The sequence below is a fragment of the Anser anser genome, assembly GCF_964211835.1.
Source record: "Anser anser genome assembly, chromosome: 5".
Taxonomy (NCBI): domain Eukaryota; kingdom Metazoa; phylum Chordata; class Aves; order Anseriformes; family Anatidae; genus Anser; species Anser anser.
The window spans coordinates 35,214,270-35,237,875 of NC_139725.1; the positions used below are offsets into that span (position 1 = coordinate 35,214,270).

Consider the following 23,606-nt stretch of genomic DNA (forward strand, 5'->3'; position numbering starts at 1 on the left):
TCTTTCTGACTTGCATTTGGATCTCTGCTCTGTTTACGAATATGCTTCCTTCTAGGTTTCATGTTACAAATCCCCTTTCTCCAGGAACAATACAGATTAAATCAGTCCGCTAATCACCAGCAGGATTAGTGTATAATTTGCATGGTACGTAGTACTATTTAAATGTGTTCTTTATTGGCAAGTTCTGCTATTTTGGGAAGCTATACTCCTGATATCTTTTGACAAATAAGCAGAAGTGACTGAAAAGGTCTGAATAAGTCCTGAGATGAGGTTGTGTTTTTTTTGGGTTTGTTTCTTTGCTTTTGCCTCTTAATGACTTTAAAAGCTTTCCATAATGTAATGGTTTTACTCTGCTACTGCTGATGTCTGTGTAAGGATGGAAGTCTTGATGTGCACAGTTATCTTTGAAACAAATGCAGGTCTGAACTGGGGGCCATGTCCAAGTATCCATTTGGATGCACAATACACATAATTAAACAGTAGTAATAGCAAACTACACTAAAACTTATAACAGTAGCTTTAAATTGAGCAGTCATATGACTTGGATAAATTCCTGAGGGTGTAACTGGATTTTTTTAAGTACTGCTGCCAAAGCATCCATGGATGGTTTTTGCTTCACAGTGCTAGCTTGATGGACTACTGTGATTCAAGAGCTTCGGTTAGCATTTTGATTCTCTGGTTATTGAATATTCTGTGTCACTCAAACTAGCATAGAAATGCTTATTCTTTGTATGCTGTTTTTGTTTGCTGTCTTGACTTTCAGGGTTTAAGACCAGCAACAAAAAAGAAAGCACATGGCTGACGCTACGCTGCTATGCGAGTGCAAAGATGTCTTGGACGAGGAAGAATTAAACTTTTTTTAAAACAGCAAAAGTAAAACTGTCAAACCCTACACCTGGTCACCCTCAACCCTCCTGCCTCTTATTAGTTTTTGTCTAAATTTCTTGGTTCAGTTCTGAATACCCGCGTCTTCCCTGCCCATTCCATCAGCTTTAATGTTTGCTCTGCCCGTAGCTGAGCTGTTGAACTACGTTGCGATGTTTTCTCCTCCTGTCTCATGCAATTTGACTTCCCTAGCTCACGCCTTGTTGCATCTTCCAAAGCTCATTCCTGATCTTGCTCTTACTGGCTTCAGAAGAGAAGGCTGGGGGAATGTGCATTCTGGTCAGGAAAATCTTCCCTTTACCTCATAGCTAAAGACAGGAAGAGGGCTCGAAAATAGAATTTCCTTAGCAGCCTCATGTCGCTACATGTTGGGAGTAAAGGCAGTGCCAACTGCGCAGCAAGCTCAGAGGGCTGCCATCACTTTTGATGCATATCAAAAAGCTGAGGCAGTGCTGTTGAGGCAGTACTCGAGTCTTTTCCCTGAGAATATTTTGACAACCCTCTTGTACTGTGGGGAGTGTTTGTACAGAAATGTTTGAGCAGCTTCTGAAGTGAGTGTAAAGATGTGTAGTCCAAGTGAATTGTGGCAGTTTCAGAAGTTTCTTCAGGATGTCTGGAAATACGGTTTGCTCTCTAGATCTTTCTGAGTGGGAGCAAGTGCTGGCTGTCAGCTTTCCTAGGGCTTAGGAAGTTTGGTGTGTGTGTCTTCACACAGGATCAAAAGAAGTCAGGTGAGTAGCAGCCAGCAGACCACTTTTAAAGTGGTATTTTAAAGCGATGTTTAAAGCCTTTGAGCATTTTCTTGTCAGGAGTTCAACTTAATTTTTTTTCTTCCGTGTTCATGCTGAGTAGTTCCTTGGTATCTGCCTTATGCTGCACTGCAACTCTACTAGGTAAAAGCTCAAGTGGGAAACCATGCATCCCCGGGGCCTGCTGCAAACTTAGAAAGGAACACTGCCTCCAGGACAGCACGCTGTCCAGCAGCACAGGATTGCGGGTTCATTCCCCTATCAACAAGCACACGGACCAAGCAAAGCCAACAGACCCCGGTGTTTAATGCAAAAACATGAATTTTAATGAACAAACTCGGGATTCTTTCCCGGATGAAGATCTGTTCTGTGATCTTATCTTCGCTCGCACTTCTGCTCCTGGGGGTGTAGGTGGTTCTGGCCACTTCTTAATCTCCTCTGCTCTTGTAGTGCTCCACGTGTGCCAAGACCCAGGCTGTTGGTGCCAGGAAGCATGTAAACATCGCAGCTAGCGCGATGGCTTGCTCCTGCGGGTGGGAGAAGGACCAGAAGGATCAGTGGGATGGCTGCACAGCAGCTGCAATGCCCGTGGGGTCCCCGGGGCAATTGCATGCTGCTGCATCTAATGCAACAGAGTGCGCTCATCTGCACTCCCTGCCCTTTCCAGGCTGTCGGGTGAACACCTTTTGGGCCTGTGGAAAGGAGATTTGGGTAAGCACAGCAGTTTCTACCAACAGCGGACCAAGTTGGCTGCTCTCTAGGTCTGTTTCTATTGCTCTGTATTTCTTGGTCACGATACTTTGCTGGGAAGCGTGACTGTGTCCTTCAGTTGGCTGCGAGACTCAGGCTTGGGCCCACAGTTTCCAGAAGCAGCTGTGCCTGACTTTCAAATGACTTTGAGGCGGGAAGAGCAATGCGAAGCAGCCTCTGCTATTTTTGGCACACAAGCACAGCACTTAACCCATTGTGCTGTCACTTTTATTTCTTATTTGGCTTGGAGAAGAGTCTTCAGACCTTGGAAACGCTTCATTGCAGACCTTGGAAATGCAGCTTGGGGGTAAACTCCACAAGCAAAGGCTGGCAGTGAAACCCACCCAGGATTGTTGGCATAAAGCTCCTTTTTTTTTTTTTTTGAACTCCTTTCACCCAGCCCAGGAGGGTCTCTGCAGCTGGAGCAGCTGCCGTTTTGGTGGGCAATCATCCCCACTGCAAAAGGAAGGAACAGTGGAAGGACCTACACAGCTCAGCTCTGCCGGGGCAGCAGACCTTCCTTGCCTGGGAGGACACCTGCTTTGGGGGTGAGTGCCCCCCTGGAAATGGCAGTAAAAATGGGACGGGGAGGGGGTGGGAATGGGGCTGTCCCTGCATTGGTGGGGTGCCTGGGGCCTTCAAGCAGCCCATGGAGGGCAGTCTAGGCTGTAGGGGACTTAAAAGGAGGGTGGGGTGCAGAATGGACAAAATAAAAGGGAAGCAAGAGCTGGGGGGGTAGGGGGTAGGAGGTGTGTGCATGTGCACCCTTCTTCCTACCTCTCCCCCCACCTTGCTTTAATTCCCAGCAAAAAGTTGGGTCTGTATGCCAGTGCCCAGGCCGTCCCCAGCTACCTCCCTCCCCCGTTTATTTTTTTCACCCCCCCGTAAGCTACTCACAGCAGCAGAAATCGGGTGTTCAGGTGGTTTGGAGGTGACCCCCGCCCGGGGGACCCGTGGTGCCCGCAGCATGGTGGCCAGCAGCCGGGAGCCCCCCTGGAAGCCCCACATGGCGGCGGCAGGCTGAGCGCTGCCCTCCTTGCTGCAGCCACCGCCGGACTGCAGCTGCCTGGCCCGTCACTGCCACCCCCCTGCTGCCACCCCTTGGCACCGGGCCCGCTCTCCTGGGAGCGTGGCAGCAGAAAACCTGCAAGCGTCAAGGTTCTCCTCGAGCGCTCGCTGCTTTTTTCCTCCCCCTGGAGTGTTTGACCTTCTGCCTGCACGCCACAAACAGCAGCCCCAACCATCAAGGGAAGGCATCTCTGCAAAGTCCTGCTGGAGGGCAAACCTTTTATTTTGAACTTTCTTAAATTTGTAAGACCCATAAAAAACATACATTCTTTAAGCCGTTGCAGATGCGATGGCCAACCCTTGCTTGTCCTGAACCAGCAATGGCTGCTTGGCTTCTCCGTCTTCCCTTTGTGGCTCAGTGGATGTACAGGCTCCAAACCAAGCACATACAGGCCTTACGTGGTATTATGACCTGTCCTGCAAGCCACGGACTGTTGGAGCCGCTGACGGATTCGTTGGTGCTGTTTGGTCAGGTTGGGCTGATGTTTGCAGAAGCAACTTCCTACTTGCCTCAACCCGATAGCAGAAGTGGCTGAAAGCCGCAAGCCTGGGTCTCATTCCTGCGATGTGCAGGCACTTGTCAGAGAGACAAGTCAGGCCCCTTTGCTTCAACACGTGCCAGCTTCGTTGAATAACCCAGCTTTGTTCTTCTCTCCCTTAAAAACAGGTACACAGAAGGATTATCGGGATTTGTACGGAATTGGGAATGCTCTCTTGTTCTCCTGGCAGCTGCTGGGGTTTTGCGGTGTGCAGCAGGCTCCTCTTTGGGGTAAAACTGGGTTTTTATTATTATATTGAGAAGGTCAGAGACTTTCTCCCAGAGCACCAGCTGTCTCAGGAAGGCACAGGTTTTTACCTTACAAGTGGCACAGTGAGCTGCGTGGACCAGGACAGGCCAAGCACACTTTTGTTGATGAAAGATGACTGAAGAAATTTAAAAGCAGTAAGAGAATCCTCTTACCTTATATCTGCTGCTTGCAGCTGGCTTTCCAAAGGATTCCTCTTTGACGCCTGTCTCATCAGAACTTTTTTCCAACTCGCTGACAGTGATCGCTCTATGCAGCAGTCACAAAGCTGGGGAGGTGGCGGAGCCTCTAGCAGCGAAGGGTTTTTCTTCTGAGCAATTTCACAAAACACCTTCCATGTTGAGATAAGGAAGGAGACTCTTAGTCCTCTGACCTCCAGGAAATCCCCCTTTATATCTCATGCCTACTCACTTTCCTCCTCAGTCATAATTGTATTAGCAGACATCGCATCACCTTCTTCAATCAGTCCGCACACGCTCAGCTTTTTAGGGTGCAAAGGAGGGGGGGAGCATTCCTGTACCTTTCTGAAAACCTTGGTGAGAAACCTCTTTTGCTCCTGTAGATCAATCTTCTCATCTGAGACAAGTACTCATGTTGAGGAGCATTGCTGGGATGAACATGGATGACAGCAAGAGTGGCCACGTTGGTCTGGGGCAGCTGGGAAAGCCTTGGTTGTGTTTTCCTATAAATGGCAGGGGAATAACCTTGTCTGAGCGGTGAAGTCTTGCAAGTTTTGTTTCAAGCAGGAGCCAAGGAAAAATACCAGTTTTGAACCTTTGAGAAGATGGAGGAACAGCTGGTGACAAAGGATGGCTGTGGTTAACAGATTTCTCTTCAAATTTTTAAAGAAACTTGTCTGTCTTGACTTATCTGGGAGAAAATCATATGGTGCCGATGCATAAGGGGTCTTATTGTGGTCATCTTGCCAATGAAGAAAGGGTCTTTAGAAACACTGCTTTCTGGTCACAGCAAGATCAACTTTGAAAAAGCTGTGACAGAGTCAGAGCAGGTCTTGCTGAGATAAAGGGATTTTTCTGAGAAGGGTATTTTTATGTTCCTTCAACAAAGCAAAGAAAACAATGCTTATCTGTTGGGTGGGCTGGAGGAGTGAATGCTCTCCACTCGTGCACTCGCAGCTGCTGAAGGAAATGCTTGTATTGAAAGCCTTGACGGTGTCTGAGCTGCAGCACCTGGGGTGCTCTATGGTGGATTAGATTCATGTACCTCTGCCACAGACTCATCCCTTGCCTGAGACCAGCTGTTGGAATCGAAGAGTAAAGAAAAGCCTAAATGAAGCTTCCTGCGGCGAGGTTTGACTTTAGATCCTTAAATACGCAGAGCAGAGCTGGTAACAAATGTTAGTAGTTGGGCTCAGACCTTCGCTGCTCATCAGAATTTCTCCAAGGCATCCCTCAGATATCGATAGAACTGGTCCAGCAATGCTCTGCTATGCAAATTGTATTACCCAGGGACCATCTACCTTTGTCTCTCACAGGCTGGTGAATTTTCATGGAAGCAGCAGATGCATGTACCTGGAGCAGTTGACACAGGAGACACTTTGACCCCCCTCTACCTTTTCTCTTAAAGAAGTTGTAGAGCAGCCCTTGTTCTTGACTCATACACCCTTGATATTCCACCTTTCCTTTCCCCTTCCTCCCTGGGTAGTTTCTAGCAGGAAGTCTGCTTCAGGACATGTTACCACGTGTGCCCATGGAAAACCCCTCAGCCCCGTTTAGCATGATTGGACCCAGAGGTGGGACAAGGAACATTACCTTTATTTTGTTTGCAAGCTTACGTGATGCTTTCAGTGTGGTTTCTGGTCATGTTCCTCCTGGCTCAGTCACTATCACTTCTCTCTGGTGCTGCTTGTGGGAGACTTGAGTCACAAATCTGAAGTGACTCACAGTGCCTTGCTCAGGAAGGTGTGGTGAGGAGTGTTCATCTTCCCCGAGCCACGGCGAGCAAAGAGAAGCAATGTCTTCGCTTGCCTGGGAGAGCTTCTGGATGGAGGATTTGCTTCCTTCACACTGGTAACAGCTTTACTTGATTCAGACATTGGCTTTTCTGTGGATTTACAGAGAGTAGAACAGATGTGTGGTATTTATCCCATAAATGCTGGATTGTTCAGTAAGATAATCCTCCTCTCTCAGCACCGAGCCAGAGGCAGTAGGTTTCTACAAGAGTCACAGCATCTGGCCATGCTGCTTTCCATGTGTCCACTGATCCACAAGGAATGGACCTTAGATCTTTTGGCTAAAGGAGGTTTTGTCCTTCCAAGGATCGTGCGGGCTAAAGAGGGTAGCTGTGTAGAGGCTAGGATTTGGCCTTAAAGCATTTTGGCATTGATGCTGCCCTACACATTTACCTATATTGCTCACATTGGTGTAGGGTGGATTATTTTTATGTTCTCCCATAATCAGTTCAAAGCTTTCCAGGAGCCGTAGCATGGCAGGACTGTGTTTCAGGTGCCAGGCAAGCTGCTGACGCAGTGCTCCCCTGCATCAGGGACAGAGGCAGTGCTTGGTTTGGTTGAGCAGGGAGCCTTGATGATATTCTTGCTCGCAGGAACGTGAAGGCTAACAAAAGCTGAGGTTGCCCCATGCCTGGGCTGACCTTGGAGACAAGGTGAGGGAAAGGGAGCAGGATCAGACTCAGAGAGAAGAGACACCGAATCAAATAAGAGGTAGATCTGGGACCTCCATCTTCTGGTGGGCATTGACAAATGAACTGGAGGCACATTTGGGATCCAGGGAGAAATTTGCACTTAGATCTACAGTAACTTCCTGTTTCTTTCTTTCTTCCCTCCCCTTAATGCCCCCACTTCCTAAGCCTAGGTCAGCAACACGATGCTTCTGTGCCTTCCTGTGGCTGCCACGTTTGATGGAGAGCACAAGTGTGTCTGCAGAGGAGCAGCCATCTCCCTTTGCTGCAGGACACATGGGATGAATTTGGCCACTGCAGCTGGCAATTGCAAGATCTGTTTTTCTGCTCGTGTATAAAGCCGGACTGTGACATGAGATGGTAAGAACATAGCTCTGGAAAGATCTGCAGGGAAATGAGTAGTCATGGTTTGGGCCATAGAGGATGTCTGTGCAGCGCCGTGGCTTCTGGCTGTCTCAAAGCAGTCTCTGCTGGAGACAGGCGGCTACTCTGCCAAAGCAGGGGCTTTGGTGCATTGAGGCCATGGCTTATCTGCATCAGCAAGCTGGAATTGGGGTTTGGGTGCTACCCAGAGACATGGTTGTACAGGTGCTTCCGTGCTTGGGTAGCATCAAGTAATGTAGCCTAGCAGGTAGAGCTCAACACGTGGAAGGAAGCACGTTTGACCTTGTAGCGGAAGGTAAGCTGGGCATCTTTGAGCTCAGTAAACCCTTGTGTTCCGTGTGTGACGGGGTTTTAAAAACAATAGAAGGTGTTGGGGTCTGGGAGGAATGGGGATTAATACTAGAAGTGCCTTCGTGGCACAGAAAATCAGGGTGGGGACTGCTCTGCACCAGAAAAACATGCTGCAGCGCCAGCAGCGGTTCAAAGGACGGAAGCTGGAATGTGTTACAAAGCTGAAGTCTGGATCTCCAAAAGCAGGCAAGTAAAAGGGTCACACTGCAGCTAGGGACAAAGGGCAGTTGTCAGCCACAATTCCTTCTGCAGAGGTCTTTGTGCTGCTCTCTCAATGGAGAACGATGATGGCTGTCTGCCAGGGCTGTGCTCATTGCTAAATTTCTTGGACAACTTTCAGCTTTTTTGTCTGGGTCCCTCCTTCCTGGTTCTCGAGGCAGTCCCAGTCCCTGGTGTACCGGACGGTGAGCTTATCTAGGCAAATACCTATGTGTCAACCAGGATATTTTTAAGGAAGGGGAAGGGCGGAGGGAGTTATTTCCTTCCTCCCATCTCAGTTGGGCAACTTCCGTCGTCCCCCCTCCACCAGGGCCCCACGGCAGCAGCCTGCGTGGTCAGAGTCCGCGCACAGCCTGACATGAAAGGCAAGGTCAAATCTCCGAACTTCCCACACCTTTTTTTTTTTTTTTTTTTTAACTCCCTCCCTGCAGGCAGGAGGAGTGTTTTTTCTTGTGATTTGATCGCGGGCATCGCCTGATGTGAGCCAACTGAGTTGTCCCCAAGCGCGGCAGTCTGTGGGGACAGCTTTCGGGTACTGCCCAGAGCTGGTGTCCCCCCTCTGCTTGAAGAGCCTGTCCGTGCTCCACTTCTATCATTTTTTTATATTAATGCAGTGCCTAATGCTGCGAGGCACCAGGTCCAACTCACTTTTGCAATATTCTCTTTATATGTGCATATGTATATATATAAAAAAAAAATAAATAAAATGTTCCTTCCCCAGCAAGCCAGTAATAGAAGTGAAACTAGAGATGCAAGAGGGAAGGGAAGTGTGGAGGTACCACGAGGATAAAGAATAAAAGAACATTCAGTAATGTTGCGGAATAATGTTGGGAGGATGAGGAAGGAAGAGGAAAATAGTTATGTGATGTATTGGGAGAAAGTGGTGAGATACTAGCATAGAAAGGGAAGTGAAAGGGGAAAAATTGGAGAAGTGACAAAAGCAATGAGCACGCAAGATCTGGGTAAGCTAAAGAAACTGTCCTGCCTGGCTGGGAGATGTCTGCCAAAAAGGAAGCTATACAGGAGGAAATGAGCCTGCGTGGAGCTGACTCACCTGAGGTGCTGGGATGGAGGAAAACCGTGGCTTAGAGGTGCTGGCGGTGATCAGAGGGGAAAATAAAGGAAATAGAGACCTGAGGAATGTAGCGAGGCTGGAGGCAGATGAGCAGGAAGGTTGTACAAAGAGGGGCAATTTGCAGCCACCGTTTTCAGCTGACATCCTCCACAACCACACTCAGCCATGCACCAACTTTGTCTGTGTTGGGATTGCACTGTCCAGCCCTTTTCGCTGACTTTTAGCTTTTTTTATTTTTGTTCCGTAGTTTGGACTGGTAAAAATGACTGACGGCAAGGAGGACCCTGCTGTGTTCACCACCACTTGTTTGCCCTCAGACCAGCGTCTTCTTGCTACGGTGACCAACGCGTACCTCGGCACCCGTGTGTACCGTGACATCCTCCACGTCAATGGGGTGTACAACGGAGCGGTGGGCGACACGCACCGTGCTGACGTCCCCAGCCCCCTCAGCGTGAGAATGACTGTGCCTGGTGCGGACAGCCTGGCTGAGACCTTCAGCCTGAACACCCAGACAGGTAAAGAGCAAAGCACAGAGAAGGTGTTTCTGTCCTGCAACTTCCTTTCCTACCTGCAGTGTGAGCCCTTTGCTCTTTCTCTCTGACTGCTGGCCACCCTCTTCTAGAAGTTAAGCCTCCTTGCCTCTTCCAGGAGGTCACCTCTTTCTTCTCTCCGCTCACCCGTGGGATGACTCAGTGTGTACCAAATAGGTCTGTGAAGGATGTCAGCTCCACCCCAGCAGTGGAATTCATTGCTTTAGGTGCAGTCAGTGCTGGAATTTTTGTGCAGAACAGATACGTAGTTTTGTTGGTAAAGGAGATTTGATCAATCAGTTCAAATGTTATAAAGATATGAGATGAATCGTATCCCTGATTTCACTGACTGTCGTAGGTGTCTAACCATTTGGTTCAGGTGCAGGCATTTATTTTGGAGGCAGCTAATGGTTGTTAAGTGAACCCCACAGCGTGCTTGTAAAGGAGCCAGAAATGGATATGGCATTGTTTGCTCGTGTCTTTGGACAGCAGCCAGCTCTGACCTTGGTGTCATACATCAGAAAGTGTAGTTGGAAGAAAGGTGAGGAGGGTTTTTTTTGCTGATCCCTCTGCGAGTGCTCATTTTGCAGATTTCAGGATTTAGCTGTACAGAGTACTAAATTCATTTATTTTCAGAAGCAGTTCTTCTCTAAGTAGTGGTATTTACTGAATGAAAGGGGCACTTTCATTCAGGCATGGAAGACATGCAGAAGACTTGCCTTTCCCACATTCATAGAATCATAGAATATCCCGAGTTGGAAGGGACCCATAAGGATCATCTAGTCCAACTCCTACGTTACTCTTATGAAGTTGCTTTGGAATAAGTGGAGAATAAAAGCAGGCGATTTTCAGATTATATCTCAACCCCTGCTGGAGCCAGGCTCAGTAAAGACTGTTTAATGGTGAAACCTGGTAAAAAAAAAAAAAAATTATATTACGAATCCATTCCTCACTAGCTTGGTCAGATTTAGTGTTTTAACAGTGTTGTCCAGTCAAAACCTGTGTTCTGGCCTGGATCTGGGAAAGGTTGTTCCTTTGCCAATAGGAACCAGTAAATAAGAGAGAAATGTTAGTCTGGGGCAGAACATCAGGACCTGGCAGCTAAAAAGGCTGACTCTTTGTGCTTACAGGAACCTTCAGCCACGTGCTTCAGTCAACCAGTTATACAGCCACCCATCAAATCTACGCTCACCATTCCCTTGTTCACTTGATGGCCTTCAGCATCACCATCCGGCGGTCAGCTCACACCGGCCAACCCATCACGGTGGAGCTCCGGACTCCTTTTGTGCCAAAGAGCCAGGACTTGGACCTGTACCAAGGACTGGACTTCCAGGGAGCACAGTGAGTTTGCATCGCAGGCAGGAGCCTGGCCTGGAACAAATCCTTCGTAGATTGTAGCACATTGCCTTGTTCCCAGATAGAAAACTGAAAAAATAAGGCTAGAGTTAGACTGAAATTATAAGTATTATTGAGGCTTGTGCAGATTTACTTCTTCCTGACAGGAATGAAAAATATTTATATATATACACATACATACATATACATATATAAATATACACACACACGCACACATATATCTATTTTCTTATTATATATAAAATATATAGAAACACTTTTATTAGTTGCAATGCCAAAATTATTACCTACGCTGACACACAAGAGCATCAGAGGCCACAGGGACTATATGTGATTACAAAGAAATGAGTTTGGGGAAGATGGTGAGCTCGGAGGAGATAAGCTCTAAAAATGGCTTGATGGGGCTGGAGAACCCGTGAGAGAGTTGTGATGAATCTCAGTCTTCTACAGTTTGGAACTGGGACTGCAGCTGAGCTGAAGTATGGGGACAAGGGAGCTTCTATCCTAGGTGGGAACAGGGGAAAAATTCAGCTGATGGTTCACCCTGTGTGGGTTGATTTGCACTTCGGCTCTGCTCTAACTTTTCCCTTACTTTTTTGCCATCCCCTGCAGCTATGTCTATGGGACAACGCTGGTTCCTGAGGTAGAGGGGGGACCCCGACCCACTGTTCACATGCTCTGGACTCCTGTGCCACAAGCCCTGACCTTGTGCGGGGAGGAGTGGGAGCAGTCCTGGGAGTTCCTGACAGCTGTGGCTGAAAGCGAAGAGGAGGTGAAGAGGAGCTACAGCGAGGGGCTGGCCCTCATTGCTTCTGGCTCCCTCTATTCCTCCCACACCCGCGCCTGGGACGCGCTGTGGCGAGGGTGCTGCATCGACCTGGATGGCCCTCTGCCTCTAAGACAGGCCCTCTACGGGTGTCTGTATTACCTGCTGAGCGCCATCCCTCCCCGGGACAACCCGGGTTTCCTATTCCACGGCATCAGCCCTGGTGGCTTGTCCAATGGCACCCGGGGTGAGGACTACTGGGGGCACGTCTTCTGGGACCAGGTGGGTTGAAGCTGTGCTATTGGTTCACCTTGGGGCTTTGAGAAGCAACTGGGATGGAGGAAACTTGGCATGAGGTTGCTCTCCTCCTTGCTGGCAGTAGGGGTATCTTGGCACCAGCCTCTTGTAGAAGAGCATCCTGCTTCTCCTTCGCTAACAACTAGTGAGGCTCAGCTCCATCCTAGGCATTACTCATGTTAGTTATCTCCTCTAACTCAAAAGTTTATTGCCTAAAGCCAAGCCAGAAGGCTGGTGTTGGTGTGTAGACAGTGGGGGTGAGAGGCCAAGTGGGATCCCACAGCAGGGCAGCTCTCTTCCCCATGCTAAGATAGGTCGCTCACCCAAGAGAGGCCAAAGCAAAGGGAACTTCAGTGTCTAGTTTAAAGCAAGGCCACTAACATACGGGAAACAAGTTTGAAACGAGCTGAAACCTGCCTGAAATCCTCACAGCTTTGGTGGCATCAGCAAACCCTATTGTGCTTGAGGTAACTATTGAAAAAGCAAGCGTTTTCTATGTTTTCAGCTTTTCAGCGTAGGTTTGGTGTGTACTCAGCAAACCAGTCCATCCGGGCAGCTTTGTCCTAACCAGAGGCTCAGAGCTGCCCTTGGAGGCAGCTGCACTGAATGAGCACGCAGCTCTGCAGTTGAATATTTAACGCATAATGTGAGCGAGAAACACGGCTAGATGGTGCTGAGCCCCCTGTGCTGAACCCAGCCTGGTCTTTCAAACGGGCAAAGGCTTTTTAGTCCTGTGGGCCTTGTTTTTGACCCACCCCAGATCCTTTGGCTTTTTGGAGGACTCCTGCCTCTCCTCTTTTGCATGCTGAGGGTCCCGCTGAGATTATCCTAGCAAGGTACCAGGTATGGGTGCCTAGATGCACTTTTGAGGGCAGAAACAGACCTTTGTGGATTTATGCCTTTTAGTGAGCCAATGTGACAGCACCTTTAAGCAGCAGCAAAGTCATGGTCAGAGCACTCAGGACTGGGGGTGGACTTGAACTGGTGGGAGCAGCTGGGTGCCCAACCAGCCAGTTTCACCACCTTGCTTTGCTCGGATGTTTTCAGGACACCTGGGTGTTCCCGAACATCCTGCTGTTTTACCCTGAGGCTGCCCGAGCCATTCTGGAGTACCGAATTCGCATGCTGGAAGGAGCCTTACGCAACGCAGAGGAGCAAGGCTACAAGGTGGGGACAGGGCTGTTGGGCTGGGGACAGTGCAGCCCCACCAGCGTCACCCAGCAGGACAGTTCGACTTTCTTCTTCCTCTATGGCTCTATCTTTAGCCAGAGGCTGTGAGCTGGGCTTTGCCTGCAGGTTGTAAACAGGGAAGAGTGTCAGGAGAGGTTGTGTTTTGCCGCTCCATGGGTGTCTTCTCCCAGCAGGGTGCTAAGTTCCCGTGGGAGAGTGCAGCCACTGGCCAGGAGGTCTGTCCTGAGGACATCTATGGAGCCCAAGAAATTCACATCACTGGGGATGTTTTGATGGCCTTTGAGCAGTATTATTACACCACGCAGGTAAAGGGAGCATGTGCCACGCGGAGGGCCTGGTGGTGAGGCCTGCAGGGCATCTGATGACTGTCGCTGTCCCTTCTCAGAGAAACTCTGCAGTTATCTGCTCCTGTCGGAACTGCCAGTAGCACTCTGGGATCCTTTCTTCGTCTCCTCCTCCCAATCTTGCTCCTCAAGGGTGGCTCAGCATCCTATTGGCTCAATTCAGGCCAGTTTTCTGCCTTTTTCCCCTGCTCTGTGCATTTTCTTATAGCTCCTTTCCTTCTGCTGAGTCTAGGCCTGTCTGAATTTCCCTCATGCTTCCCCGCCCCTGTTTTTCTCTGGCTTTGGCTCCTTCCAGGACCAGAAGTTGTTCAGGGAGGATGGAGGATGGAAGCTGGTGGTGGCCGTGGCTCAGTACTGGTGCAGCAGGATGGTGTGGAGCGAGGAGGAGCAATGCTACCACATCAGAGGTACTTCTGCAACTGCCAGGCCTGTTTGTGGGGAAGGGCTTTGCAAAGAGAGGCTCAGAGCCCCTCCAGCCAGACCTGGGTGGGAGTGCATGCGTTCTATAGCCTCCTGCCCTATTATCCCTGTCTGTATCCACGTGGCAAGATGCCAAGCTCTTTCAGTGCCACAGGGCCAGTTGTTTTCCTCTCAGCCCCTTGCTGCTCACAGGACACCCCTCAGCGTCTCCTTCCATTGCAATATCAGTTGATGCGACAAGCATGTTTGAGGTCTGATGGTGTGACTGGCGACACTTTGGAAAATAGGGTACGAGGGCTTTAGAGAGGAAGGAGAGAGATTCAGCAGGGAACGGGAATGTACCTCTGTGTGATGGAAGTGAACCTGGGTACATTGTTGCTTTAGGAAACAGCAGGGAAATGCTTGTGAATTGTCCCAAAGGAATTGGGGAAGGACTCCTCTAAAAAGGTGATGTGGCAGATGGCCCAGCTGAAGTGCCTCTACACCAATGCACTCAGCATGGTAAACAAGCAGGAGGAGTTGGAAACCACAGGGCAATTAGAAAACCATTACTTAATTGCTATCATGGAAATGTGGTGGGATGGATCACATAACAGGAACACTGGAAAAGAGGGTTACAAGAAGGGCTTCAGAAGAGGTGGAGGGCAGCACTCCTACCCCTCCTTCCTTGCCTATGTTAAGTATTCAGGTTGGATTTCAGGAAAAGGTTTTTCACCAAGAGGGTGGTCAGGCACTGGGACAGGCTCCCCCAGGGAAGTGGCTCATAGCACTGAGCCTGCCAGAGCTCAAGAAGCATTTGGAAAATGCTCTCAGACACATAGTCTGATATATCTATATCTATCTATCTATCTATATTTTCAGTGGCCCTTTGGGGACACAGGAGTTGGACTCGATGATCCTGGTGGGTCCCTTCCAACTCAGATATTCTATGATTCTATAAGAAACGGCTCAACAGTGAAAAGCTGCCTCTGAGAAACAGCCACGGACAGGTTGAGAGCTTGTGGGTAAAAGTTAAGGACCGGACCAATAAAGGACACCTCGTGGCTGGGGTTTACTATAGGCTGCCTGATCAAGGGGAGCCTGTGGACGTGCCCTTCAGCTACAAGCAGCATCGTGCTTGCAGGCATTCATGGTGGGGGCGGATTTCAACCACCTAGATATCTGCTGGGAAAGCTGCACAGCGGGCTGTAAGCAATCCAGGAGATTCCTGGAGTGCACTGAGGATAACTTCCCGGTCCAGGTGTTAGAAAAACCAACCAGAGGAGAGGCGTTACTAGACCTAGTGCTCACCAGTGCAGATGAACTCATTAAAGAGGTGAAGACTGGAGGCAGTCTGGGCTGCAGCAACCACACCCTGCTTGAGTTCATGATTTTGAGGAATATGGGCCTGGCAGAAGGCAAAGTCAGGACCCTGAACTTTAGAAAAGGGAACTTCCAGCTATTTAAAGGCCTAGTGGATGAGATCCCCTGGAACACTGTCCTTAGGAATAGAGGAGCTCATCGGAGCTGGCAGCTCTTTCAGGATGCTTTCCTTTGAAAGAGCTCTCTACCCCCATGTGTAAGAAATCAAGCAGGGAAAGCAGGAAACTTTATAAGGAATCTTGTATATACTACATATACTTTCCCCGTAGCCCCCCGCGCTGTCCACGCGCCCAAGTCTGTCATACAATTGGTTAGAGACCGTCAGACGCGCCTCGAGCCAGCCAGCAATTAGCCACTGCCCAAAGCTCATCTTTTAACACTGTAGCCAATTTACTTTATCTTGACCTTGCTCAAGTTTTTGTTTCTACCGCTTGTTTCCTCATTATCTCTAATTCAGGGAAGTGTGAAACAGCGCGAAGCCACCTGTGAATTCCTTTCCCACATACAAGTCTATGGGGCCCGGTGCCACGCATCGCAGGGTCATGAAGGCATTGGCTGAAGGAGTTGCCAAGCCTCTCTCCATCGTATTTGAAAAGCCCTGGCAGTCAGGTGAAATCCCTGGTGACTGGAAGAAGGGAAACATCACTCTCATTTTTAAAAGGGTAGAAAGGAGGGTCTGGGGAACTACAGACCAGTGAGCCTCACCTCTGTGCCTGGGGAGATCATGGAACAGATGCTCCTGGAGGCAATGGTAAGGCACATGCAAGGAGGTGATCCGAGACAGCCAGCATGGCTTCACCAAGGGCAAATTGTGCCTGACCAACCTGGTGGCCTTCTACAATGCAGTGACTGCATCAGTTGATAAGGGCAGACAGGCTGATGTCATCTACCTGGACTTCTGTAAGGCCTTTGATACAATCCCACGTGACATCCTGATCTCCAGATTGGAGAGAGATGGATTTGAAGGACGGACCATTCAGTGGATAAGGAATTGACTGGGTGGCTGCACCCAGAGAGTGGTGGTCAATGGCTCCATGTCCAGGTGCAGGCCAGTGACAAGTGGTGTCCATCAGGGGTCTGTTTTGGGACCAGAAATGTTTAATATCTTTATCAGTGGGATTGAGTGCACCCTTAGCGAGTTTGCAGATGACACCAAGCTAAGTGGTGCAGTCAACACACCAGAAGGAAGGGATACCATCCAAAAGGACCTGGGCAAGCTTGAGAAGAGGGCCCACTTAATGAGGTTCAACAAGTCCAAGTGCAAGGTGCTGCACCTGGGTCGGGGCAATCCCAGGCAGGAGCACAGGCTGGGAGAAGACCTCACTGAGAGCAGCCCTGCAGAGAAGGACCTGGGGGTTCTGGTGGACAAAAAGCTCGGCAGGACCCAGCAGTGTGTGCCTGCAGCCCAGGCAGCCACCTGCATCCTGGGCTGCATCACCAGAGGGGTGGCAGCAGGGCAGGGAGGGGATTGTCCCCCTCTGCTCTGGCCACAAAGATGCTCAGGGGGCTGGAGCACCTCTCCTATGGAGAAAGGCTGAGAGAGCTGGGGATCTTCAGCCTGGAGAAGAGAGGGCTCCGGAGTGACCCCATTGCAGCTTTTCAATACTTAAAGGGAGCTTATAAAAAAAGATGGAATGCAAACCCTTCCAACCCGAGTCATTCTATGACTTGGCAACCCAGGCCAACATTTATTTATTTATTTTTTAAACGAGACCTGAGTTTAAATCTGACAGCAGCCTATAGGAGTTAATTCCTTGAAGGTCTCCTGGTGTTGGTGCCAACTAAGTACAACCAGTGATATGTCTGGCAGGACAAAGGGTGCCTCCACAGGCAGCAATCCTGCTGAAGCATGTTATGTTGAACGAGCACACATCACCAGTGACTTGAAGAAGAGCTAGAAGTGAAGCAGAGCTGTTTGTTGGCAGAGGGTCTGGAGGAGATGGCTGGGTTAGAGTTAAAGGATCTCAATGCAGTTGGGGTGATCAGAGCTAGAAAAGCCCCTGGAGGTGCTGCAGGTTAGCTTGTGACCAATAGATCCTTTGTATTAAACCCCAGTGTCCCAAAAGTTGTCCCAGAAGAAGGCACTTGAAATGCCTATTTTCACTTTTCTTTCGGAAAGTGGACATCAGCAAGGGAAGGAGTTGAGTTTGTAACTAGGGAAATATATCCAGTTAAGGACTTGAAGGTCACCTTGCCTACGAGTCTCAGCTCTGAAGTAAGGGAAATACCTTCAGGATGCCTGTTACCTTGAGAGTCTGCACTTTCTCAGCTAAATCACAGAATATTCCGACTTGGAACAAAGCCACAAGGATCATTAAGGCTAACTCATAAAGCTGTAAGATAGGGTGTTTCTCCTTCACAGCAAATGCAAACACCACTTATGTTCCCCTCTACTGAGTATTGCACTGAGGTCACTTCCAGAAACAGGGAAGCAACACCTACTGTCAGGAAATATCAGGACTCCAAGCATGCAATAATGCAGGTACAATTCAAGACAGGTGTTTCTAGTAGTTTTATTGATGATTATCGTAGTGAGAATGCTCAGGCAGCATCTCTTCCTCCATGCTCTCTGCTCAGTCGTTGCAGAGGCCCCACTTATATGCTGTTTCAAGGACATAAGGAAAATGACTGTAATGTTAAAAAGGCAGGAATACATTCTTGGGAAGAATGGATGTTGGACAATCATCTATGTTAATGAAACCAAGTTCCCATTTCTGGGAGGGATGGACTCCTTAGGGCCCATAGGAGCAGCACATCCAGTATTAGCTCAGTAGTGGGAGATGGAAACAATCAGAACTACTAAATTTTGGTTGAAAAGAGTGCTCCTTTCATTAGGATAAACTTCTTAGACCTCTCAAATCTTAAGGATTAATATTTTTTCCACCATACTAGTCATGTGAGCAGGCATCAGTGCAATGGAGGGGTTCCCTCTCTTGTGCCAGCTCCCTGAGGAGGGGCACAGAGCCATGGCAAACCTTGGGTGTGCTGCAGTATGAAGTGTACCCTTTCTCTCCCTCCAGGTGTCATGCCCCCAGATGAATATCACTACCAGGTTGATAACTCTGCTTACACCAATGCCTTGGCCCGGCGGAGGTAACACGCATGCTTTGGTTAAGGCACTGGGCCAATTTTCTTCTGTTCTGCCTGGCTGTCTGGCAGGGGTAGGAGACAGCAAGTCTCCCACATGCTGCACACCTTTCCTCTCTTTGCATACCTCTGTCTGAGCTGGTCTCCTTTGCCTTTGTTTGCAGTCGGTGGAAGGAGGTAAATGCTCCCCTGGCAGTTCACCTGACCCTTCAGGTATATGCATTAGACAGAGGCATTTGACAAGTTTTTCATTATCTCCCTGCATTGTGTGGGATGTTTAGACAATTAGCCAGCTGGAAATATATGTAGCTAGACAAGGAGTCCCAGCTCCAGCAATGAAAGCTGTTACCCCGAGCTTAGACTTTGACCCATATTCTTTCTAAGCACCTGCTTCTTTGGCAGTGAGTTATGGCTCAATTAGTTTTTTGTGTTCCCTCCCTTCTTTTTCCCTCTCCAAGGGGTCACAGGCACTTGTGCCTGATATAAAACATTGTTCCTCGCTCCTTTTCAGCTTACGTTTTGCAGCTGACATTGCTCAAGACCTCTTGATCCCTGTGCCGGAGGAGTGGGTGGAATGTGCCAACAAAGTCAAAGTGCCTTTTGATATGGAGAAGAAATATCATCCTGAGTACGATGGTTACAGCCCAGGTGAGTGGAGGGGCAGCAGCAGACCTTTGAATTGGCTGGAGCTCTTTCTTTTGAAGCACACAAGTGAGGCAGGGACAGTGCCTGAATGGTTGGCTGAAGCAAAAACCTCTAGCGTTCGCTCTCTCAGTGCAGAATTTGGGTTGCCAGTGTGGGGATCCTGATTTGTAGATGTTTTTTCTGCTTCTTGGTGGATCATTTTTCATTATTGTGGTCATACAACTAAGGATTTTAGGTACGCAGAGGGTAGGAAGAGGCCTTGAGAGCATGGGATACTGGGCTGCAGATGACATGGTGGCTATGAACCCGTGTGTTGGCAATGAGGTCTGTCCTTCCAAGGTCAAGTGTGATGTATTGCCATTCCAGCAACCTCTAGCAGTGAAAGTTCGTGTGGAAGTGCACATTCAGTTTAATGCCCCCTTTGTACATTTTATTTGCCTTTAGCAAGGCAGCAGTGACTTGTCCTCCTTGCAGTTCCACAACATTTCCAACACAATGTGGTTTCTGTTGTTCTAAGTTTAAGATTCTGTATACCAGATTCATTCCTTTTATGAGTAAACAGACAATCAATTACTCCCAGCTGGCATATGTGGTCTGACTGATTCTTGGCTCTTTTCCCCAGGTGAGCGTGTGAAACAAGCTGATGTTGTCTTGCTTGGATTCCCTCTGATGCACCCCATGAGCCCTGAGGTCCGGAGGAATGATCTGGAGACGTATGAACCTGTCACCGAGCTGAATGGGCCAGCCATGACCTGGGTAAGGAGAGGGGCAAAGTCTCAGGCAGTTTTCATCTGCAAGGTGGTCATTCCTAGCTGAGTTAGTCAATGCCAGCCCATATCAATGGACATAAACCTACTTTAAGCGATAAGAGAACGCGGGCAGTTATCTCGGAGCTAGAAATGTGTGCTAAAGGGATCTACACTGAAGGTTGCTAGTTATGGTGTCACTCTGGAGGCTTTGCAGTGTAGTCACCCCTGGGGGAAACAGCAGCCAGCAAAAGGACAGTTTTCCCTCCTGCAGAGCATGTTTGCGGTGGGCTGGCTGGAGCTGAAGGAGATGCAGAGAGCACAGAGCCAACTGAACAAGTGTTTCAGCAACATCACAGAGCCCTTCAAGGTCAGCTGTGTGGAGTGTTGTCGCTGCTTCCATGTGACAAATGTCTCTTGCTTCTATCTTGCGTGTCCCCAAGTAGGTCCCTTCTATGCTGTCTGTGCTTGCAGTCACTAGATGATTATCATATTGAGCTGGGTGGTTGCACATTCAGTCTCCTCTCTGCATGTTTCCAAAGAACAGCAAAACTTGCTTCCTACCAAGCAATACAAAGCCAGGGGTCAGTATCCTGCTCATCCCAGGCTTCCTTCTTCCTTTAAGGGGTGGGAAAGGGAATGGAGATGGTGGTATTTTAAAGGCCATCTCATGCTGGGATGGGCAACAGCATATGACTGTTGCAATACCCCTAATATGTGGCTGTGATGGTAAACATATTCAAACACACACAACTATATGAAGGGTCCCAGTGAAACCACTGACTTTTTTTCCCCTCCTCCCCCTCATACTGGAGTAGATCTGGGTGGAGAATTCAGATGGATCTGGAGCTGTGAACTTCTTGACAGGGATGGGTGGATTCTTGCAAGCTGTCCTCTTTGGTTACACAGGGTTCAGGTGAGACCTATGTTATGCCTTATCTAATTTCTAACCAACAAGTGACTTGAAATGTTAGCATTTAGCTGGAGCAACTTGTTGCTTGTGAAAAAGAAAAGAACTTGAAGCATCTAGCAAATTCCAGAACATCTGCCAATGGCTCTTGGCAGGTAGTGGTTAATGATCCTTGATGAACTGTGGACACTGGGGACAGTTGGTCACTGCTGGAGAACAAAGTGGAGTTTTCAGAAATGATGAGCTTTGATCCATTTCTCCTCCAGCTACATCAGTGTTTAAAGCCATTGGCTTCAAAAGGAGTAAAGACCTAACCTCCTTTAGGTGGAAGGAGGAGATAAGTAATCGTGAGCAAAAATGCTATCTCACAAAGCTGTTTTCTCCTTTCCCTGTTTTTCTGCTGAGTAGAAAGGGAGTCTCAAGCAGGCAGTTCTTTCCCTGTTTCTTTTGCACCATTTTTTGTTTGTTTTTGCTTGAGTTTTTTTTTTTTTTTTTTGCAAAGGCCACGGTGGATATCACTGTAGCGAGAGATGGTGACGCTGCTGAAATGGCAAGGGACTGGGAAATGTATTTGCTATTCTCATGCCAAAAGACTAAAAATAGTATATGTAAGAGAGGGGAAGTCTCCTGCTGAGTCCCAGAAGTTGTGTGGAAAAGGAAGCTAGTACAGAGGGTCGTAGACGGCCTGGTTAACAGCAGCCTTGCCAGTGAGAGATGCCATACACACAGGTGTAAGTCCTTCTGCATCCCCTCTGAAGTAATCTGCCGTCCACACACAGGACTGCAACTCTGTGGAGGAAAAGTGGTCAGCTGGAATTGCCACAGTATTAAGATACCTCAGAAAACATACTAAGCTCTTCATATAATTTCAAGCCTGCCTCTCACATCTGAAGCAGCTTGGTGGTTTCAGCTCTGAAGCAGCAGTCTCTGGAGTGTATTCTTAGAGTTTAATTGAGGATGGATCACACTGGCAAGTCTTTTGATTGCCAGCAAGGCCTTCTAGCACTGTGTTTTTACTCTGTGTGTGTGTGGCCAGAATCTGCTGAGAAATCCACCAGACTCTTGGTGGAGCTGGGTGTGAGCTACTATATTCCTCGCTGAAAACCTTAATCTCAGCTTTTGCAAAGCTTCAAGGTCTTCAGACGCTGTGTGTGTGTCAGATTTGGGCCCCTCTTGCAATAGGCTCAACCCACAGGCTTTGGGGCTCGAGCCAAATTTCCAAAAATGTCACGATGACATTGATGTAGTCCTTGAGACCACACTCCTGCCTTGCCTGTTGTAAGGCACGGCTGGCTGGCACATTGGTCTGCTGCTGAGTACCTCTGTGGAGGCAGCACTGTGAGTGGGGCAGCACAGGCCCAGGCCATGAGCCGCATTTAATTTCAGGCTGAGGACTGGTGGCATGTGTGTCTGGTATTCCAGCATAGGAGAAGTGTGCTGTTTCTGCTCTTGAGCCTCTCTCAAGTCCTCTCAGTGGTCTCAAGACCATGGTCAAGAGCTCTCACAAGTCAATATTTCAGTAAGAGATTTAGTGACTGTTATATTTTTTTTTTTTTTTTTGTCCAAAGCCAAAACACAAAAATGGGCTCTGCTTGACTTTGGATAAGGCTTTGGAGAAAGGATTCGAGCTGTTGGCCTGATTTTTATCTTTCTGTGAAAGAGCACATATGAGTTTATTCTGAGTTATTTTGGCAGTTTATCATCTCTATCCAACTCTGCTGCCCACTGCTTGTTCCTGTGCCCAGTTCTCCTCCCCATTCTGGAGCAGGGCATTTCTGAAGTTTTGCCAGCATAGCTGCTGATAAAGTCACCCCCTGAGCTGGAGTGGGAAACTGAGAGGGGGGAAAAAAATATAATCCTGCTGTGTTTTTGTTTGTTTGTTTTCAAATACAACCTACAGACCCAAAACTGAGGAACTGGAAGAGGGACAGAAACACCAGAGGGTGCTGGGTTGTGAAATCACAGCCCCAGTAGCTTTTCACCAGATGCTTTGTTGTTGTGTTCGGGATTTGCCCAGAGAGCCTTGGGATGCACCTAGGAGTCTTTCTGCCTGAAAATGCACGGAGTAAGAGGAGGGGCCCCTGGGATACATGAGGGGGTGCTGCTTTGACTGACTTGCACCTGCCTTTCCAGGATCACAAAGACCAGCCTTCTCTTCAACCCCTCGTGTCCTGATGACGTCCACAAGTTGAAAGTCACCGGTGTCTCCTACTTGGGGAACAAACTGAAGTTCACCATCACCAAGGAAGAGATCAGGATTAAAGTGACTGAATCTCCCCTTGACCCTCCCGCTCTGCCCCTGGAGGCAGTGCTGGAGGAGTCAGGGCAGCGGTTTCCCCTGGGTGAAGGTACGGTCACGACCCTTCATGACCCTGGGTGACTATGCGTGCTGGCCTTGCAGTTGTCCAACAGCACTTCCTGCTCTCTAGCTCTTCAGGAAGTCATTGCTTGGGCAACTTTCCTATAAATGAAGAAAATGTGGGGAGAAGCTGTTCCCGTGCCTCATGCATGTTGGTTTTTGTTGCAGGGCAGAGCATCTCGTTCCCCACGGCAGCTGGATGGATTCAGAGGTCACCCACCAAGGCGCATTAAAGCCTAGCTGATCTGGGTTTTGCATGAAGGGGACTAAAATCCTGAAGTGCAGATGTCAGAGGAAGAAGCATGAGGCATCCTTGCGGTGTTCTGGCCTGTGCCATAAAACTTTTGCCCCCGTGGGACTGTGTATGCTTTGTTTTTTGGGCTCAGGGAAGGTGTGTGGAGCACTCACCATCACTGGGCTGGCAGCAGCTCTTTGAGTGAAGCTGAGCATCCTTGTCCACAGCAGGGGCGCTGAGCCCCATGTCCCCACTTCCCAGGCCGTCCCCATCTCTCGCTTAGTAGAGGGGACAACACCAAGCCTAAAAGCCACGTCCTTTGCACGAGGGGAGAATGGTGGAATGTGTGAGCTCAGTTTGAAACGCATTCCCTGAGCGGCCTGCGGATGCTAAACCCTGAGAAAGCAGCG

The 23,606-nt window shown here is 48.8% G+C and overlaps 1 protein-coding gene and 1 long non-coding RNA gene across 8 annotated transcripts; one reads left to right on the forward strand and one right to left on the reverse strand.

The window, feature by feature from the left end:
* Positions 1 to 15: 15 nt before the first annotated feature.
* PGGHG (protein-glucosylgalactosylhydroxylysine glucosidase) lies at positions 16 to 23,316 on the forward strand. Of its 7 annotated transcripts, XM_083839459.1 has the most exons (15): positions 16 to 144; positions 7,088 to 7,279; positions 9,196 to 9,463; positions 10,609 to 10,819; positions 11,447 to 11,882; positions 12,945 to 13,064; positions 13,262 to 13,393; positions 13,728 to 13,839; positions 18,235 to 18,307; positions 18,813 to 18,949; positions 19,569 to 19,702; positions 19,967 to 20,062; positions 20,511 to 20,608; positions 22,736 to 22,950; positions 23,130 to 23,316. In XM_083839459.1, the coding sequence occupies exons 2-15, from the start codon at positions 7,277 to 7,279 to the stop codon at positions 23,192 to 23,194; spliced, it is 2,100 nt and encodes a 699-aa protein (XP_083695585.1). In that variant the 5' UTR covers positions 16 to 144; positions 7,088 to 7,276; the 3' UTR covers positions 23,195 to 23,316. The 7 variants fall into 7 exon arrangements, 6 of the variants coding, with proteins under 6 accessions (XP_083695585.1, XP_083695588.1, XP_083695586.1 ...); XM_083839462.1 differs by lacking the exons at positions 16 to 144; positions 7,088 to 7,279 and adding an exon at positions 7,699 to 7,840; XM_083839460.1 differs by lacking the exons at positions 16 to 144; positions 7,088 to 7,279 and adding an exon at positions 8,130 to 8,238.
* Positions 1,938 to 4,548, reverse strand: LOC310900865. Its single transcript, XR_014585431.1, has 3 exons — positions 4,414 to 4,548; positions 3,282 to 4,108; positions 1,938 to 2,161 (listed from the first exon to the last, which is right to left on the reverse strand). It is a non-coding gene; the product is annotated as an uncharacterized lncRNA (long non-coding RNA).
* Positions 23,317 to 23,606: the final 290 nt, after the last annotated feature.